This window comes from Odocoileus virginianus, chromosome 26 (genome assembly GCF_023699985.2).
Source record: "Odocoileus virginianus isolate 20LAN1187 ecotype Illinois chromosome 26, Ovbor_1.2, whole genome shotgun sequence".
Classification (NCBI taxonomy): Eukaryota; Metazoa; Chordata; class Mammalia; order Artiodactyla; family Cervidae; genus Odocoileus; species Odocoileus virginianus.
Genome location: NC_069699.1, coordinates 39,448,614 through 39,467,202, shown reverse-complemented (window position 1 = coordinate 39,467,202; position 18,589 = coordinate 39,448,614). Strand labels below are relative to the sequence as shown.

The following is an 18,589-nucleotide window of genomic DNA, read 5'->3' as shown; positions in this document are numbered from 1 at the left end:
CTGGGCCTGCTGCCTGAGGACGGAAGTGACCACCTTGGCTCTCCAGCTGTAGGTAGGGCCAGAGTCCCCGCTGCCTGAGCTGGAACTCAGGAGCCAGTCTTAGCTCCATGCCACTGCACTGTGTCTGAAGCCTGTCCCTTGCTTTCTTCCACACCCTGAGTATCTCTGCATCCACCCACTTCTCTACTTGCCCTCTTGGCAGGTTCTTGGTCTGGGGCACCCTCAGTCCTTCCCAGACGGCTGCTGCCTGCTCTGTACTGGTGTCTAGCCTCCAGTCCTCTCCTCCCGCTGCAGTCGGTATGATCCTTCTAATGTGAAACTCATCGCTTCACTCCTCTGATGGAAACCCTCAGAAAAGCAAAGGCTTTCCACTGCAGTGAACACAAAAGCCAGACTTCTCACAGTGCTGTCGGAGGGGCCAGGCCATGCCTATCTTTCCTTCTCCCCTCCCCTCCTTCCTCTCCTTGTTCCTTGTCTTCCTTTAGGTTCTCCTTGGAAGGACGTGCATTTCCTCCCAAACACTGTGCCTTTCCTTGCCTCCACCTCCAGCATCTCCTGACCCCTTTGCTGGAAACCCTTCCTCTCCAAAGCCACAGCCTCCACCCACTGCCTGGCTGATTTCAGCTCGTCCTTGCAGTCTTGGCCTGTGTGATTTTTCTGAGAAGGCTTTCTGACTCCTCGAGGTGGGTGGACTTGGACCTGCTCTGGGACCTTGGGGCAGCCTGTATTTCCCCGTGACAGTGCTTTCCTGATCGTAGCCATGCATGGCCTCTTTTGAGCCCCCCAGAACCCAGCCTGATGCCGGGTGTTGGAGTGCTCAAATATTTGCTGGCAGACAGTGAATTATACACAAACACAAAACACAGTGGAAACAGAATCAGACATCTATGGATTGTCTGTGGGGCTAAGGAGAGACTTGACCTGCTTTTCTTTGTGGGAGGAAATATTTGAACAACCTGAAGCAAATCCAATAACACCGCCTCATTACTTTTTTCTCTAAGAGCTGCCAGCAGCAAGACTGCTTTGGAGTTAAGTCCTTTAATTAAAATACCCGGGGCTAAAGCCTTGAAAGTGAAATGAGGGCAGCCACTGAGCAGGGCTGAGGCATAATGGCAGGTTTTCTCGGCCTGGCAGCTTGCTGGGGAAACAGAACGGGCCCTTTCAGCTCTGGCTGACTGGCAGCTCACCTTGGTGGCCTGGATGTGGATGACAGTGGTCTGGTTCCACGCATCGTGCTCGTCGGCCCCGGCTTGCCTCAATGTCTGTAAGTGACGCACCGAGTCCTTTATGAGCCTAAAGGCCAGAGGAAAAAAAGTTCTGTTTCTTGACTGAGTGGAGAAGGGATAGATGGCATTTGATCCCAGGATGCCTGGGTCCCACAGAAGTAGAACAGTTCCATTTATTGACTGTTTGTTGGTGGTTGGTGTTAAAAACCTAAACAGTGAGTTGCCAATGTACTTGTTATGTATAATCTCCTTAACCCTTCTAAGGGTAAGGCATTCCCAGTTTGCAGTGGGAAACATGGAGTCCTTGAGAGGTTAATTAACTGGTCCAGGGTCACGCAGCTAGGAAGGAGCTCTTAACCTCCTAGCTGCACCAGGCACCCTCCCCTCTTTCTGATGCAGTCTCCGCCCTGATCCCAGCATTATCAGACCACTCAGTTGACTGACTTCCAGTGCCCGATCTGGGAGAGTGATTTTCCTCTAAAGGCTAGTTGAAGCTTGTCAGTCACCCACTCTGCTCCAAGTTCCACCTAAGGGACTTTAGAAGAGGAGGAAAGAAAACCATCCCTTGTTCTCCAGACTACAGAATTGGTCATTTGCCATTTAGTTAACCTTTACTCTTTTATCTTCTATTCCCTGCCCATCCGCTCCTGACCCTTGGAATTTGTATGCAAAACCAGCTAGTTATTAAGCAGTACTTACTTTGCTTTGTCATGGGATAAGCACATGTCACATTGAGTTCTGAGCAAAGAGCAATACACAGGCATCCCTTGCTATCTCTGGGGGTGGGTGGGGGGCAGGGAGAATGGTCCCAGGATCCCCACAGATACCAAAACAGAGATACTCAAGTCCCTGTATGAAACAGTGTGGTGTGGTCACAGGCTCTGCATTCGTGGACATGGAAGGCCAGCTGGGATGGCAGTTTGATTACTCCGAGCAGCCTTCTTTTGCCCGCCCCTCCACTCCAGACGAAATGTTACTTCTGTGAAGCCTGGACTTTGGTTTCTATCAGACTGGTTTACTGATGGATCCTTAGAGCCTGGTGGATTATTAAGTACTTGCTAGATATTTGTGGAGAAAATAGATGAATGTTCTAAGTTGCTTTTGATCTTGAAATAACTATTAACCATCCCTGGGATCACCGGTTGGGATATAAGACCTCTTATTATGTACTGAAGCTGTTTTTTCCGGGTTGTTTTTGGTGTCCTAGTTGGGGAGGGCTCAGAAGGTTTCCCTTCTGGGTAATTAAATCTCTGCATCTTCTGCGTGGGAGTGTCTCTGTTTGGCCATGCCCAGTCTTTATCCACAGCCCCTGGCACATGTGGGTGTTCTTGGAACATAATCGGTGTCTGACGGTATTTACTGGATGACAGAGTGGAGGGGGCTTTGGTCTTGTCTATGTGCCCTGGAGCCTACTAGACCCTGGGAGTAAACAAAGTCTATCCTTTGTTATACTCATATTTTTAAACGTTGTTTTTAGATTGTGGGATGTTTTGACCATGTAAGTACCATTATCCCTCTGTATCCAGTTTTCACATCTTCAGATTCAACCAAGGATCAAAAATATTTGGGAAAAACAAACTCCTGAAAGTTAGTTCCAAAAAGCAAAAGTAGAATTTGGTGCACACTGGCAACTATTAACATATCAGTAACGTTGTATTTATACCTGTTCACATAATATTCACATTTTATTGGGTATTATAAGTAATCTGGAGATGATTTAAAGTATATGGGAGAGTATGCATAGGTTTTATGCAAATACATACCCATAATATTGCAAATCTGCAAATATTCCATTTTATAGAAGGAACTTGTGTGTGTATCCTGAGAGTTTGATATCTGCAGAGGTCCTGGAACCAATCCCCTGTGGATACAGAGGGATGACTCAATGCTTTATTTATTAGTATTAATATTAGTACTGATAGCAGTACTAGTATTATCAGTATTACATTATATAATTATGTATAACTACTGCATATATAATTATAATTATGTTACATTATCATATATAATTATATTATTATGCTATAATATTATCAGTATTAGTACTGATACATTTTTGGTATTTGTAATGTATGGGTACATTCTTTGAATTTCAAACCGTAATAAGAGCCTAAAGATTTTAAAAATTCCTTGTACTGGTTTGAGAGGTGATATTTTCCTGTTATCTTGAGCAGGATGGGGAAGTGACAGGTGTGAATTTGCCTTCTCTCTGCCCCTCGTGGCAGAAACTGAGAGGAGGAGGTTGGAAAAGGGGGCTGGTTTTTGGAAGAGTATCCGAGACTGTCGCCCCCAGCCAATCCCAAAGGCCTTCAGTGCAAAGGAGCCTGCCCCCAGGTGGGATAGTTGGTGTCTCAGCGTGGCTCACCTGACCGCCACGTGTGCCCAGGCCGTGGTGTAGAGCTCGGGGCGGAGGAAGTCAGCTGCTGTTTGGGCCGGACACCTGGCCAGGTCAGGTGCAGTCAGGTATGCGATAGACTGAGGGAGTGACCCCTTCGATGCGGAGCCTGGGGACTTCTGAGTGTTCCGGTAGCTCTTTATCAGAAACCTGAGGGGCAGAGGTGCCAAAAGATGAGAGGGTGGGGGGGCCCCTGGGACAGCTCAGCACCCCTCTCTCCCAGCATCATGCACCCTTAGGCTCCCCGTGGGAGAACCAGGGCCACCCACGCTCTTTCCTGGGTCCCTGCTGGTGGCTGCTCCTCACTCAAAGCCACAGTGGACCTGAGGGTATAATTTCTTTCACAGTGAAATGGGGCTGGAGCCGCAGACCTGGGCAGACATTCTCAGATCCTGAACGTAAAGCCTTCTGATAATGGAACAGAATCTTCTGTCTTGGTTAGGATCTTGTGATTTGGGGATTTATGACGATTATACCGTGACTGCGGAAATTAAATTTTCTTAGCTGATCAAAGGATAGAGGCAAGATTGCGAACATGAATGGGAGAATTACAGGTGGCTCTTAGCTGCTTCTTTATAATAACTCAGTGGTTAGAGGCTTTGGGTCAGAGAAGCCTGGATTCCCATGCCACGCCACTGAGACCTCTGTGACCCTGTAGAAGTCACTTCACGTCCCTCAGCTTCCATGCTTCCATCTCTAGATGACGATGATAGTCATCTGATGGGGGGTCTGTGAAAACTGGATGGGACAGTATTTTCTGAACGCTTGGCACAGTGTGGGGCATAGAGTATCTAATACATGATTTTGTATTCCTTTTGTAATTTGAAAAAAAAAAGTCATGTTGTATATTTACAAGTTTTTAAAGAAATGTTATATAGCAAATTTGCCAGTCCTTTCTCCCTGCCTGGGGAAATATTTGTCCTGTCTAGTCCCCTGAGATGGAGGCACGTGAAAGGCCTCATCAGCCACAGACGCACGAGAGAAGAAACTGCCTGTTGGGGGGATGAGGAATGAGTCATTCGTCGTTGCCTTCCAGGGTGGGGCCTCCAGCGCAGACCCCTGCGCTAAACCTGGGCATGCCGCAGTGAACAGGGCGCTCCCCACCACACAGAGAGAGACTCTCAGATTGTGATAACTGCTCCAAGGAAACGGCAGTTGCTGCCCTAGACGGAGTGGTCAGGGGGAGCATCTGGAGGAGGTATTTTAGCTGAGACCCGAAGGGTGAGGAGGAGCAAGCTGTACACCAGAAACCTGGGGGTGGAGGGGAATGAGGGTGCAGGCCCCGCAGAAGTGAGCAGGGGAGGAGGTGGGGAGAGGATGGAGGGAGGCTGGGCCAGATCAGAAGGCCCTTTTAGGCTGCAGCGTGGGAGCTGAGGGAAGTGACTGAAGAACTGGGAGCCGGTGAAAGAGGTGATCATCTTTAGGCTTTGAGAAGGTGCCCTTGGCTGCCTGTGGAGGAAGGCCTGAGGTGGTGCAGGTGGGAAGCAGCAGAGCAATGAGGAGACTGATGCTGGGTCCAGGGGGCGGGGCTGGCGGCCTGGCTGAGGCTGCAGGGTCTAGGGAGAAGGGGATGGATTGGAGACATGGCGTGGGAGCTGGGCAGCCCCCACGTGGCGTCCCCAAAGTCAGCTCCCTCCGTGGGCGTGAGATGATGCGCCAACCCAGGCAGTAGCTCTGTGGGGTCCTTGGGGGCCAGGCAGAGGCCTGGGCCTTACCTGGCCGTCTGCAGGTAGAGCACCGTGTTCTCGCCCTCATAAGTACAGGAGGCTGTCACTCTGGTGAGCAGAGAGGGCAGGCCACTCAGCTTCGAGTAGCCGTGTCCTCCGCAGGCCCTGCGGCACTGCTCGACCGCCTGGATGCAGAAGTCCGACAGCATGGCCTTCAGACCTGCGCTCAGCGCGTGAAGCTGTGAGGATAAGAAGGGGGTCAGGCGGCGTCGGGAACCACGTGCCTGCCACTCACAGAGCGCCCACGGGTGCTGAGCGCCGCTCTGTGCCGGGAGAACTGTTTCCTCAGCCCATGACTTGATGAATGAAAGACCCGGGTCACAGAGAGAGGCAGTGTCTCTGGGGGGCTGGTAAGAACAGAGGAAAACCGTCCAGGCCAGAGTCTCCAGGGTCTCAGGAAGAAAGTGCTTCTCAGGTCGGTCTCACCGTTATCCAGGAGCTGCAGATTGACCCCACAAGCAGAGATTTTGGAGAGCTTGTCTGTGAGGACGTGGGTCCACTGTCAACCCACTGTTTTGAGTTGGAGGAGCGGCCGCCAGGCAATAGACCTGGTCTGAGTTTTTGATTCTTGCAAGTCCTTACCCGTCTCTCAGACTTTCCAAGTCCTTGGGAGGAAGGGCCATGTCCCTCAACCTCTCTGCTTCACTCTCCTCATCTGTAAAATGGGTATGCTGCCTGCTGTAGAGTGGACAGATTACTGAAGCAGTGCTCATAAACTCAGGGCCTGCACAGACTAAATCTTAGTGTGTGTGTTTGTCCACAGTCCTTTATCTGAGAGGGCTTTGGGGCCAGATGTGTTTTTGGAATCAGAATTTTTTTCGAATTTTAGAAAAGTAAAACAGGGCATTTAAGGTGGATTAAATATAATACACCTAGAGGAGCCCAGGGGCATCTTAGTGATCTGATTGATGTACTGGTATTTCTGCTGCAAAATGTATTCACAGCGAGTGGGGTAAATCTGGGCAATTCTGGTCAAACCATGAGTGAGTTCTACATGGCTTTTGGTTTTCAGAGCTTTCTGGGTTTCAGAGACACACCAGGGATTGTCCCCTGTGTTCTGTACACCGTCTGTGATTACTTCATCTAACATATTTGGAGCTTCCTGGGGGCTAGACCTGGGAGGATTTCTGTGTCAGAATACAGGCGGGGGGTGGGCTGGGATGTTGAAAATCTTCTGTGGGGGGGAAGGCAGAAAGAGCCCAGGGCGGGCAGGACTGGGGCTGTGTCCCAGGGGAGGACAGTTTCAGCCACGGTCGCAGCTTCTGCCCCCCAGCAAGCAGGTACCTCAGGCAGGAGTGTGAAGTCTCTGTTCAGAATGAAGCTCTTGGAGTGGTGGAAGAACTCCAGAAGGTGGTTGCCCACAAAATGGAACGCATAGGCCATGGCCAGTGGAGGAAAGAGTTTCTGCTGCTGCGTCTGGTAGTCTAGGACCTTCGCCTCTGGGTCGCTGAGGGAAAGGAAAGCAGATTTAGAAGGTTACTACCTGCCCCACCCACCTTCCCGCATCCCCAAGGCCATAAAAGCCTTAAAAAGGGACAGTTGTTGATAACTCACTGCCAGACCTGACCTGGACAGACATGGGACTAGTAATAACCTTAAAATTCCATCTCACATGAACATCGCACATTTCACTGTAGAAATGCTGACATGTTTGCTGATAGGTGCTGCCCCTTGTGGAGGTTTACAACATTACAGTATATGTACCTGTGAAAAATCTGGCAAGTTCTGAATACTTGGCCCTGAAGCCCGGGTTATGTGACCCTTGACCTTTCACTGTCCAGCTTCACGTGCTGTGTGCTGGAAAATACTGTGAAACCTAGTCAGTGACACTGAGGTTGTGAACGTGGGTTTGATGCAATTCTGAGGTAGGGATTTCTCCTGCCTCGTGCATTACTGTGTCCTCAGCACTTGGGGCTCTGGTCAGCATTTGGGGCCCACGGTAGGTAACTACTTGTGGGTTGAAAAAAAGTGTGACCGTGAGAGGCTTCCCGTGGGTGATGGGGCGAAACCTGCTGTCTGCTCGTCGGGTCGGCAGCCCCTCACCTGGACATGCACTGTTAGAACTATCCTCAGGGCATTTCTGCAGCCCATAAATCTGGGCTCCGGCAGGACACCACCGGCAATACCTTCCTCCCATCTCGCCTGTCCCCAGAGATGACTCCCTCAGCCCAGGATTCTGAAGCCAGGCTGGCCAAGGGGCCTTGGGCTTGCCAGTGAAGGACCCTGGGCTGAGGGCCTGGCGTGCCTCAGCAGCTGGGAAGTGTGTTCTTGTCAGGCTGGTGAGTAGATGGGGACGCCAAGGGGCGGCGGGGCAGGGCGGCCAGGCTGAGGTCCTGCAGCTCACGAGCAGCCGAGTGGGGGGTGGCCCCAGGCCTGCCTGGCCTCGGCCCTAAGTCCCCTCTGCGTGAGCCAGCTGTGGGTCCTCCAGCCCATGGTGTGAAACGCTGCCAGATTCTTGGACCAGACGTCCTCGTGTCCCGGCCCTGGTCGTCTTGCTTTTCCCTTTGCAAGTGAGGAAGTGGGCCCAGAGAGGGCAGAGGGCTTGCCCAGGGTCACTCAGTGGAGTCGGGGAGAGAGCCGCCCTAACCCCCGCCTGTCTCTGCCCCACGAGTTCAGTCAGCTGTGCCGTGTCCAGCCCAGCCTCTCTCCCTGAGCTCACACTGCAGCCCCCTAGGCCCAGATTCCAGTTTGCTGCAGCCTGGGTGTGTGCCCATGTGGGACATGTTTATTCTAGAAAATTCTCTGTCTATCGAAAATTGAAATGTAACAGGCAGTTCTATATTTTTTTCTAGTGAATCTGATAATTACATGTGTGTATGTGCCTGCATGCATGAGGGAACATGCCTTTGTACACATACACACATTAAAGCAGAAAGACTTACATTTTTCTCCTGTGAATTACCTGCTTTTTTTTTTTTTTACCTGCTACTTTTAAAATGAAAAAAATGAGGGCAGATCGTTAAAAAAAAAAAAAGCAGAGGGTATAGTCAGCCCTTCAGTGCCATGGAGTAGACAGAGTGTTAGCCGGACACAACCACAGACAACAGAAGGATCTAGATGTGGGCATACCACGGGCAGCAGCTGACAGTCACAACCAGACAGAACCATCTCCAGCCAAATACAGTCGGATGTGACAGCGGGCTTTTCCAGGCACAAGCGTTCACAGCTGACAGAACCACCTCCGGAGCCACACTCACCCACAGCGTGGCGCCCAGCCCGTCAGGTGACACTCAGCCTGGCACGGCCATAGGGGACCTGTGTGGACAGACCGAGCCCACTCTGGTGGTGCGGGGCCAGACTCTGACCGCCACATACAGGTGGGGCCGGCTGGCCAGCGGGGTTCCAGGGAGCCAGATGGAGACCCCACAGACGGATGGGCCAGGCCCAGGCGACTGTGCGTGCACGAGGCAGGTCACGTGTGCTCCTGGCACCCCACTCTGGCCAAGGGCTGGGGTCAGGGGGCAGACACTGTGGGATCGGGGGGCCCCGCTGCGGTGGCTCCCCTGGGCGCCCCTTGCCTGGGCCGGAGGCGGGATTGGTGGCGAATGACGGAGTAGCGGATGGCAATGACGCAGGCCTTCTGCAGCAGTGGGAGGACCTCGCTCAGCAGAATCTCCACACGCGTCACCACCATGCTGAAGTAGTTGCTCTTCGGTACTCCCAGCTTGATGTAGGTGCCATCTGGCAGGACCTGGTAGCCCGGGGCCAGGCAGTGGGTCTGGGCTGGGGCTCCCCAGCCTTCCGGTGCCCGGAACGGCGGGCCTCCCTGCGCTGTAGCCATACCCACTGCCCACATGCCTCGGTTCACAGCTCCTCCCCGGGACACCCCAGACCTCCCCACAAGCCACAGCTTCCCACATGTCCATGGTTCTGCCTGGCAAAGTGCCCCCCCCCCCCGCCAGAACTTCCTCCGGCACTCGGCTGTGCCTGTCAGAGATTTGTGTGCAGGCTGTGCTGGAGGTGCATACGCACACCATCCTCAGCCCGTCCCTCTTCTCACATGGCCCTGCTGCTCTGCCTCCCCGTGCAGGGAGCATTTACTCAGGTTCAGAGAGGCCAAGTGACTTACCCAAAATCACACGGCTCCAAACCTGGGACTTTACTGAAGTCTGTGGGACACCAGAGCCCCTCAGGGAGGGATGCCCCAAACCCAACCCTAGAGAAGGACCCAGGGCAGCAGCAGCATTCCGTGGGGTGTGTCTGCCCCATCGCAGGCAATGCAGGCTTGCGTCCTCCCCAGCACCCACCTTTGCGAAGCGATTCAGCATGTTCTCCCTGGGGATGCGCACGTGGTCCAGTTTGAGGAAGCCGTTATCCACGTGTTCGAAGTCCATCTTGGGCCCAATGTCCCCAGTGGTGACCCCTATGAGGAGACGGAGGTGGGGTGGCCGTCAGTTCAGGGCTCACACGAGGCTGGCTCATCCGAGCCTCACAGCCGCCCATGGTGCTGGGGTCATCACAGCCGTTTGCAGGTGAGCAGGCTGAGTTCAGGTGCTGAATCTTGCTCGTATCCACCCAGCCGGTTAGCACCAGGTCTGTGCAACTGGACCGGTCCCTGCCCGAAGGAGACAGGCCCCAGTTTCCCCCATGGACCTCTGGGGCCCAGGACAGGGAGGCCTGGTGGGGTCTCCTGGCAGGGGTCCTAGAGGAAGGAACAGGAGCTTACCTGGCAGCGGACTGTGGTCGTCGAGGCTCCGGATGGGGACGATAAAGGCGTGCATGCCCTGCCGGGCTCCGGAGCAGATCAGCTGGGCCTGGACCAGGGCATGGGTGGCTGATCGTCCCACTGCGGGCAGAGAGGGGAGAAACCCAGCGTGACCCCACATGTTACAGAGGAGCAGGCCAAACCTCCCCATCGGGACAGGGGAGGAGGGCCCAGTCTGTGAGGAGGACCATGTGGTGGCGTGGGGGTGGGGGATGCTCTGTGAGGCTGGAGTGGGGCTTTGTTTGGTCTGCCTCGGAGGGCGTGGGTCGGGGAGGCTGGAGGGCAGAGAGTATTTTCCAGGGAGCCACACAGGCCAGAGTGCAAGGCGAGGGGGCAGCATGCTCAGAAGCCTGGGGACCAGACCAGCCTGGGGACCACGACGCCCAGGTCGTGGCGTTGGTGGAGCCAGGGAAGATGAGGGGGTGCTCAGGATACCCCTCAATTTATACGGCCTCCACTCATCCTTGGAAATGACTGGAACCACCCCAAGAACTTTGGTGTGAGTGTCTCACTCGAGAATGGATGGGATTGGAGGGATTTATGGAGAGTTGGTGGCTGGGGGTACAGAGGGTTCCGTCTAAATGTTCGGTTTGTACAGCAGCCACCCTGCAATACACAGAGTCCCCATGGGCTCGGGAAAGGAGGAAGGCTGACAGAGCTCTCACGGGGGCATTGCCCTCCGTCCCTTCCGGCTGCTCTTTCTTCTAAAGGCAAAGCTTGACAAAGGCTGTGGGTTTTAATGGAAACGCTCTGAAGGCAGCAATCTGGGAGAGCTTGGCATCTTTTAAAACTTGGTCCTGCCACAGTCTCCTGACTGAAGTACACGCGCTTGGTTATTTTCTTTGGAATCAGGGGGACAGGATTTTTACGTCATGGCTGCGAGGGGAACGTATGTAAGGATCTGTGGTGGGAACACGGGTCTCAAATCGCAGGGAGATGTGTGCCTTGCTGCTCCACCCCAGCAGGTGGGCACCTTTGAGACCTCAAAGAGTCACTGATCACAAAGAGAGGGAGCTACCCCCAAAGAGCCAAACAAATCTGGCCGTGACTTGCAAAGGGCGTTGTGACATAAGCACGCTTTTTCTTCCCCCGTCCTCAAAAACCTATTAATGACCCTGTGTGCCCTCAATCTAATAATAGTGATTCAGATACCAGCATTTTCAGTCTTTGCAGGCAGGTGTGCCTGAGTCCCATTTTCCAGAGAAGGAAGCTGAGGCTGAGAGAATAGAGGGCTGCGCCCGAGGGCACTGACCTGAAGGGGGCAGAGCTCAGACTTGAACCTGCCTGGTTTCAAGGTTCCTCCTTCCCTGCAGTTTTGTCAGTGGTCGCTGCTCTCTTAGTTCTCTGGCCTCCCTCGCTCCACTGGTCTCTCCTCTCCATCTTTCTCCCTCTCTGCTGCCTCACCTCTCTCTGTCTCTCTCTCTGTCTCTGTCTCTCTCTGTCTGTCTTTGTCTCTCTTGGGACTGGGGCAAGTGTGTGTAGGGTGGCAGTGTGCACGCGAGAGGCCTTGACCTTCATCCCCAAGGTCGGGGTCCGTTTCCCCAGATGTTTCCGCGTGCCTCCGGTGGCTTCTTAGCCACTCAGTGATGAAAGTTTTCAGACCCCAAATGTTCTGCCACTTAAGAGCCTGGGGCTCTGGGAAGGGACTTGCCCAACGTCATCAACCTAGAACAGTGACTCCGTCTGAGGTCTGCTGGCCGTCACCGTCAGTGCTGTTCTGCTGTCCTTGGGGGATGAGGGGGCATACTCACGGTCCCCAGGCCACCATTTGATGGCCGTCATCGTGGGGCTATGCACCACAAACTCCTGGGTGGCTGCCTCGTAGGTGGCTTCAGTCTCCAGGCCCTGAAGATACGTCCCTGGGAACCAAGGCGGGTAGTTAGACGTTGGGCCAGGGCGGGAGTCGCCGGGCTAGCAGCGTCTGGGTGTCGCTGGAGCTCCCGGGCACCAGCCAGTGTGGAGTGGGGTACACTCCCATTCCAGTGTGTTTACCAGCTTGTCTCTCCCTTCACTGGTGGGTTCTGCGGGGGACACATGGCCAGCCCACGATATGGGGCGGTGGCTGATATTTCCAGTAGGAAGGACTTGGGCCACCACCAGGTCATACAACGTGTTCATGTAAATTAGAAAAAAAGCCCCTCCTGAGGACCTTTACACCGCTACCTGCTGTGACATCTTGGCAATGTTTCAGCCTGTGACCACCGAGATGGACATGGACCCATGGGAACGCGCAGGGCCCCGCCTGTACGCTGCACGCAGCGGCCTCGACTCACCGTGCCCCATCTCCGTCTGGGCGTATGTCCCCAGGATCTGGAACTTGCTGCAGAGTGGGTCCCACTTTGCAATCTGCTCCTCTGAGCCCAGGCTCCTGATGCTTTGCTGGAAGATGTGGTGTATGCCGAAGCCCAGATCTCCAGAAACACTTCTGCAGGGGAGAGACACAGTAGTTGAACAGCCCAGCAGAGAAAAGGGCCCTGGTACCCTCAGGCTGGCAGGGGGCAGGAGAGAAGGGGCACCTGACCCTGGTTTCCCAGGAAGCAGTACCTTTGGTATAAGAGCTGACTCACTGGAAAAGACTCTGATGCTGGGAAAGTTTGAGAGCAGGAGGAGAAAGGGGCGACAGAGGATGAGATGGTTGGATGGCATCACTGACTCAATGGACAGGGGTTTGCGCAAACTCCAGGAGATGGTGAAGGACAGGGAAGCCTGGCGTGCTGCAGTCCGTGGGGTCGCAAAGAGTCAGACACGACTGAGTGACTGCACAATATCAACAACCAGTATCTTTGCTGGGGAATGTAGCTCATGGGGTGGGTTTTCTGGGTGATCCCAGGTGGATTTGTCACTGGTGGGGGCGCCCTGGGAGTGAGCACCTGGAAGCGTATTGTAATTCACGACTGCCATGATACCAGCCCAGGCGCTGTGCTAGCATGAGGATGTGGAATTTCTTCTTAACGGCGGCTTCGTAACGTTCATTCTGGGTCATGAAATAATTATCCTTCAGGCTGAGCTCTGGTTCACCGTGGATGATGCTTTCTGTGAGAGGGGCAGAGAACAGAGAGCTTAGTGTCCTGGGTGAGGTTGCTGGTGCCTTCGCATCTTCCCATTCACTTGCCTCATGAGTATGGAAAGGAAGTCTGACGCCCCTGTGAGTTTACAGATGCAGTCAGTGAGGTCCTGAGATGGGGAAGCGACTCACCCAAAGCTGCAAAGCTATGCCGTGGAAGAATAAGGACCTCAGGGAATACTGACATGTTAAAGCTTCCTTCATAGTCCAAAGGGACGAATCTCTAATAGTGGAATTTTGAGAGTAGGATTTGTTATTTGAAGGTGTATACCGTGTGCTAAGTCGCTTCAGAGAGTGTCCGACTCTGTGACCCCATGGACTGTAGCCTGCCAGGCTCCTCTGTCCATGGGGATTCTCCAGGCAAGAATGCTGGAGTGGGTTGCCACACCCTCCTCCAGGGGATCTTCCCTACCCAGGGACCGAACCTGTGTCTCCCCCATCTCCCACACTGGCAGGCGGGTTCTTTACCCCCTGGGCCGCCTGGGAAGCCCATTTGAAGGTGGGACTGCTATGAAGACTCTCCTTCCAGGAATGCGCGTGGGCGCACAGCCGGGGCTCCGTTCCCAGCCTGCTCTCACCCACTTTCCTCCGGAGTGCGGTGTTCTGGGCGCCTCCATCAAGCATGTTGGTGAGCTCCTCCACGGTGAAGGATGGCGAGTGCCTCTCGCTCTCTATGTCGGGGTGCATGCTCCTGCTCCAGGTGTCCCCCGCTGACACTCGTCGCCCGGCTCTGCCTGGTGTTTGAGGAGAGATGCTTCCAGCCCAGCTGTTCTGAGCCGTGGACTGCGCTGAGAAGCTGTGTGCAGCACGAACTGCTCAGGGCCAAGTGTCAGCTCAGCCTGCTTGGGAGGAAGGCAGGTTCCTTGACACGCTTGCTGGCCCCTTCTCCCGCACCCCGTCCCCCGGGGCCCTGGGCGGTGTGCTGGGCGCCGTCCGTCCGGCCTGCGGTCACTGCTCAGCACACAGTGCCGCCGTCAGCTGCGTTCTAGCCAAGGTTCCGACAGGGTCTGAGGACACAACTGGGGTTCTGCCATTGCAGCTGGTGTTCTAAGCATTGCCTGCGGGGCGGGGGATTCTCAGAAAGCACCAGTGAAGGTCATGCATGAAGAAAATTCACCTGAGGGAGGTGAGGTGTGTGGGCTGTAGCCACAGTGCTGCAGCCGACCAGGAGCTGGGTGGTGTCCGGCCACAGAGCACATGCTCTGCTGATGCTACAGCCGCACGTGGTGGGGCGGGCAGGGGGGGGACGGTCTCACTGGGGGGGACCGGTGACCCCATTCACCGGCTCCCCTAGGTCCCAGGCTCAGCTGGCCCATCCCTGTGAGCCTGGAGGGGTACTGTGGAGCTGAGGGAGGAAGCTTGCCTCTTGGCTGTGACGTGTTGCCCCCAAACCCGGGAGTCCCCCACAGCCACGGTGGACCCTGCATCCTTCACAGCATCCCCTCGGCCTCTTAGAGCCCCTTTTCCCCCACAGCAGGACAGCTCCCAGGTTGAGTCTGTCAGCCCCACTTGTTCCGACCGCCCGTCCCCTCTGCAAACCACCTGTGCCGCCCTCGCCTCGCACCTGTGGTCTCAGCGCCTCTCGCCCACTCTCCCCGCAGCCAGGGTGAGCTCTGACCCTGCAGTCGCCTGCTTGCCTCTCCTGCTGGCAGTCTGGCTCCGGGTGCTCACTGTTTGTGGACTGGAGTCCGTGCCCTCTGCATCTCACCACCTCTCACCCACATGCCCTTTGCCCCATATCCACGCCTCCTCCCCCGCCCCCCCCTGCCCTTTGCCCCCTGCTCTTTCCCCCATGTTCCTGGTGAGCCCCAGCCTTCAGGGCCACCCTCTCCGCCTCCCTGATGGCTGGGCCCCCTTTCAGTGCCCCCCCCCCCCCCCCAGCCCCCGGCTGCTCTTAGAGTCGACAGTAAGGAAGAATTCCTTCTCCGTTGAAATGTCCCTCTCCCAAGGTGTGAGTGCCTGGGCGGCCAGCGCTGCTCTTCTGGGGTCCCCAGAGCCTAGCTCACAGGACGCATGCGGGGAAGCTTTCCCGCAGGTGGCCTCTGTGTTGATTCCCACTCTTCTTCACAGCCCTGCAGATACTCTGTTATTATCACTGTTTATTAGAGAGGGCAGGTGCCTCGGGAAGAGAGGAGACTTTGTAAGGTCACACAGTCACCTGTGTCAAATGGGGTTCATGCACAGACTGACAAACCGACACCCCTGAGTGGGGGCGTGGGGAGTGTCGTGGGGTGCAGACAAGCGGGCCCAAAAGCTTCAAAGAACCCGGCATGTGCCGCCTGGCCCGTCCCCTCCGCCACTTTCTCCTGCACTCTGACTGCTGCGCGCTGTGCTCAGATGCACGCGGCCTCACCCCTCGCCCCTCCAGAGGCCAGGGCTGCGTCCTCCACCCAGAACACTCTTGCCCAATGTCCTCACCGCTCCCTGCCTCCCTGGGCAGGCCCTCACTCGGCGCCGCCTTGTCAGCGAGGCCTACCTGACTGCCGCCTCCAGTCGCCCACACCCGTCCTCCAGCCTCCCTGCCCGTCACCCTGCTCTGGTTTCCTCCTCTTCCCTTATCCAACATGCAAGATAATTTGCTCATTTACTGTTTTGTTGGTTTTGTTTGTTGCTGTCTCTACCTACTTCAAGTTAGACTTTCAGTACAGGGCCGGGGTCTCGGTCACGTTCGAGCTGTGGCGCTCACAGGGGTGGTGGCAAGCGCACGGTCAATCCCATGCCCTCTGGTGCCCCGACTCACCTCTGTCCCACGCCTGCAGGGTAGGCCTGGCCTGAGCTCCCAGGCCTCTCAGCGCGGCTCGGCCGGCCCCTGTCTCCTCCCCGGGAGGGGCTGGACCAAAGAAGACAGGCGCTGGCTGGCAGGCTCCCAGCTCCCAGCCCCGCCTCCCTCTGCTGGGTTTGGCCTGGCTGTGCCTGGCCCGGGTCTGCCCTGGAGGATGGCTCAGAGGGTGTGAAGGGGGCCTCCCAGAACCTGGTCCTGGTCAAATGCACAGTTTCACTCTGTGTAAAAAAAAAAAAAAAAAAACCAACACAGGTCCCACCTGGAGTCAAGAGATCAGGGTTCAAATCCTGGAGGCATGCCTCTTGGGGGACCACTTCTGTAAGTCCTTGCCCTTAACTGTAACTCACAGGATATGAAGGAAAGCTCTTTTTTTTTTTGTTTTTTTAAAAATAAATTTAAAAAGCTTTTTATTTTTGGCCGTGCTGGGACTTGGTTGCTTCCTGGGCTTTGTCGAGTTGTGGGGAGTGGCGGCCACTCTCCAGCTGTGGTGCCTGGACTTCTCACTGCGGAGGCGTCTCTTGTTTCCAGGCACAGGCTCTAGGGTGCTTGGGCACAGTAGCTGCAGCACACAGGCTTAGTTGCTTTGCATGGGCCATACTGGGCTTGCCAGGTAGCACTAGTGGTAAGGAACCTTCCTGCCAATGCAGAAGTTGTAAGGACATGGGTTTGATCCCTGGGTTGTGAAGATCCCCTGGAGGAGGGCATGATAATGCACTCCAGTATTCTTGCCTGGAGAATCGCATAGAATGAGGAGCCTGGCGGGCTCCAGTTCATGGGGTCGCAAAGAGTTGAACACGACTGAAGCGACAGCACGCACGCACGCATGTGTGAAGGTTCGGCTTGTACGGGATGCGCAGATTCGGTTATTTGTCAGTATTTATGTTTTAGAATCCAGTGATCTGAGTGCTGGGCAGAGCAGGAAGCCCAAGCCACAGAAAACAAAACTATACTAGGGCGCTGCCCTTGGGAAGCTTCCAGGCTGGAGTCAGGGGCCTGTTGCAGGGACAGAGGATCCCATCAGGAATGGGCAGGTATGCCTAGCTGGATACTCACAGCCGCTTCTGATGAACTTATAGCTTTTTGGACTTAAGACCTCCTTGCCCTCTCTCACCGCTGCCACTGTTCCCAGGGCGTTCCTGCTTTGCCCGTCTAGTTCTTGGTTTTCGGCTCACTACAGTGTCACACTCTTTGGGGGAAGTCACTCTAGTCTGGATTAGAAGCTCCCGGGCTTGCTTTCTTAGCTCCAAGCTTTGGCGCCTTATGGTATAATAAAAGTTATAGATTCAGTCTTTGCCCTTGGTTCCTGGCAAAGAGCTCCTAAAAATCCTTGTCATCTCCTGAGTGATAGGATTGTCTTTTGTATCCTGGCTGCGGGCCCACATACAGCTTTGGGTTGGGCGGGGGGCATTGCTGCCAGACAGACCGGGCCTTAATAACGCTGGGGCTGGGGCTCGCAAGCCTTCCCGCCGCCCCCTCTCACCTCCTGGCTGGGAGAGATGCTGGAGACTGAAGCAGTCACCAGTGGTCGATGATACGATCGTTTATACCTGCATTGTGAAGCCTTGGTAAATATCCCTAAAACAGTGGGCTTCAGGGCGCTTCTGAGCTGGTGAGCACATGGAGGTGCTGGGAGCGTGGCCCCCCTGCCTCGCCTCGTCCTGCCCCCCGCCTCGCCTCGTCCTGCCCCCCCCAACCCCCGTCTCATCTCGTCCTACCCCCCACCTCATCTCGTCCTGCCCCCACCCCGACAGTGGCTGTTCCTGAACTGGGTCCCTTGTAATAACCCCGCAAATGCAATTCAGGTGGTTTCCTGAATTCTGTGAGTCATTCTGGCAGGTTATTGAACCTCTGGGCGGGGGTCACGGGAACCCCTGAATTTACGTATAGCTGGTAGGTCAGAAGTCCTGGTGCCCCCCTGGCATCTGCAGTTGTTGTCGGAAACAGGGGCAGTCTCACGGGACTGAGCCCTATGCCTGTAGGGTCTGCACTAACTCCCAGAGGCAATTTGAATTGAAATGTTTGGACATCCAGTGTTGGGGATTCAGAGAATTGGTTGTTGCTGGGTTGGGAAACTTCATGTTTGGTGTCACAAGTGGTGGTGGAAACAGACACCACACCCTTGGTATGAGTGGTGGCTGTTTTTTCTTTAATTACTGGTTTTTGTCTGAAGTATCAGTGAAAGCAAGGACTGTGTCTGCTCTGCTGTTGGTCCTGAACGCAGTCCCAGCCGCAGCCCAGGGCCTGCCCCGGGCTAGGTGCTCATCTAGTACTTCAGTAGCTCAGTCGTGCCCAACTGTCTGCGACCCCATGGATTGCAGCATGCCAGGCTTCCCTGTCTATCACCAACTCCCAGAGCTTGCTCAAACTCATGTCCATCGAGTCTGTGATGCCATCCAACCATCTCATCCTCTGTCATCCCCTTCTCCTCCTGCCTTCAGTCTTTCCTGGCATCAAGGTCTTTTCCAGTGAATCAGTTGTTCACATCAGGGGGCCAAAATATTGGAGTTTCAGCTTCAACATCAGTCCTTGCAGTGAATATTCAGGACTGAATTCCTTGAGGATTGACTAGTTGGATCTCCTTGCAGTCCAAGGGACTCTCAAGAGTCTTCTCCAACACCACAGTTCAAAAGCATCAATTCTTCGGTGCTCAGCTTTCTTGATAGTCCAACTCTCACATCCATACATGACTA

General features: G+C 54.8%; 1 protein-coding gene across 6 annotated transcripts in view; it reads right to left on the bottom strand.

Moving 5' to 3' along the window:
* The window catches only part of ACOX2 (acyl-CoA oxidase 2), a 28,477-nt gene extending 12,598 nt beyond the window's left edge, over positions 1-15,879 (bottom strand). The window contains exons 1-12 of one of the 6 annotated variants that reach the window (XM_020907842.2): positions 15,858-15,879; positions 13,696-13,956; positions 12,924-13,086; positions 12,327-12,478; positions 11,805-11,912; positions 10,015-10,134; positions 9,596-9,711; positions 8,867-9,039; positions 6,633-6,795; positions 5,337-5,527; positions 3,592-3,771; positions 1,188-1,293 (exon numbers count right to left, since the gene is read on the bottom strand). In XM_020907842.2, the coding sequence (XP_020763501.2) occupies positions 1,188-1,293; positions 3,592-3,771; positions 5,337-5,527; positions 6,633-6,795; positions 8,867-9,039; positions 9,596-9,711; positions 10,015-10,134; positions 11,805-11,912; positions 12,327-12,478; positions 12,924-13,086; positions 13,696-13,804 (1,581 nt within the window). In that variant the 5' untranslated portion in view covers positions 13,805-13,956; positions 15,858-15,879. The other 5 variants (XM_020907843.2, XM_020907844.2, XM_020907846.2 and 2 more) reach the window with 5 other exon arrangements.
* Positions 15,880-18,589: the final 2,710 nt, after the last annotated feature.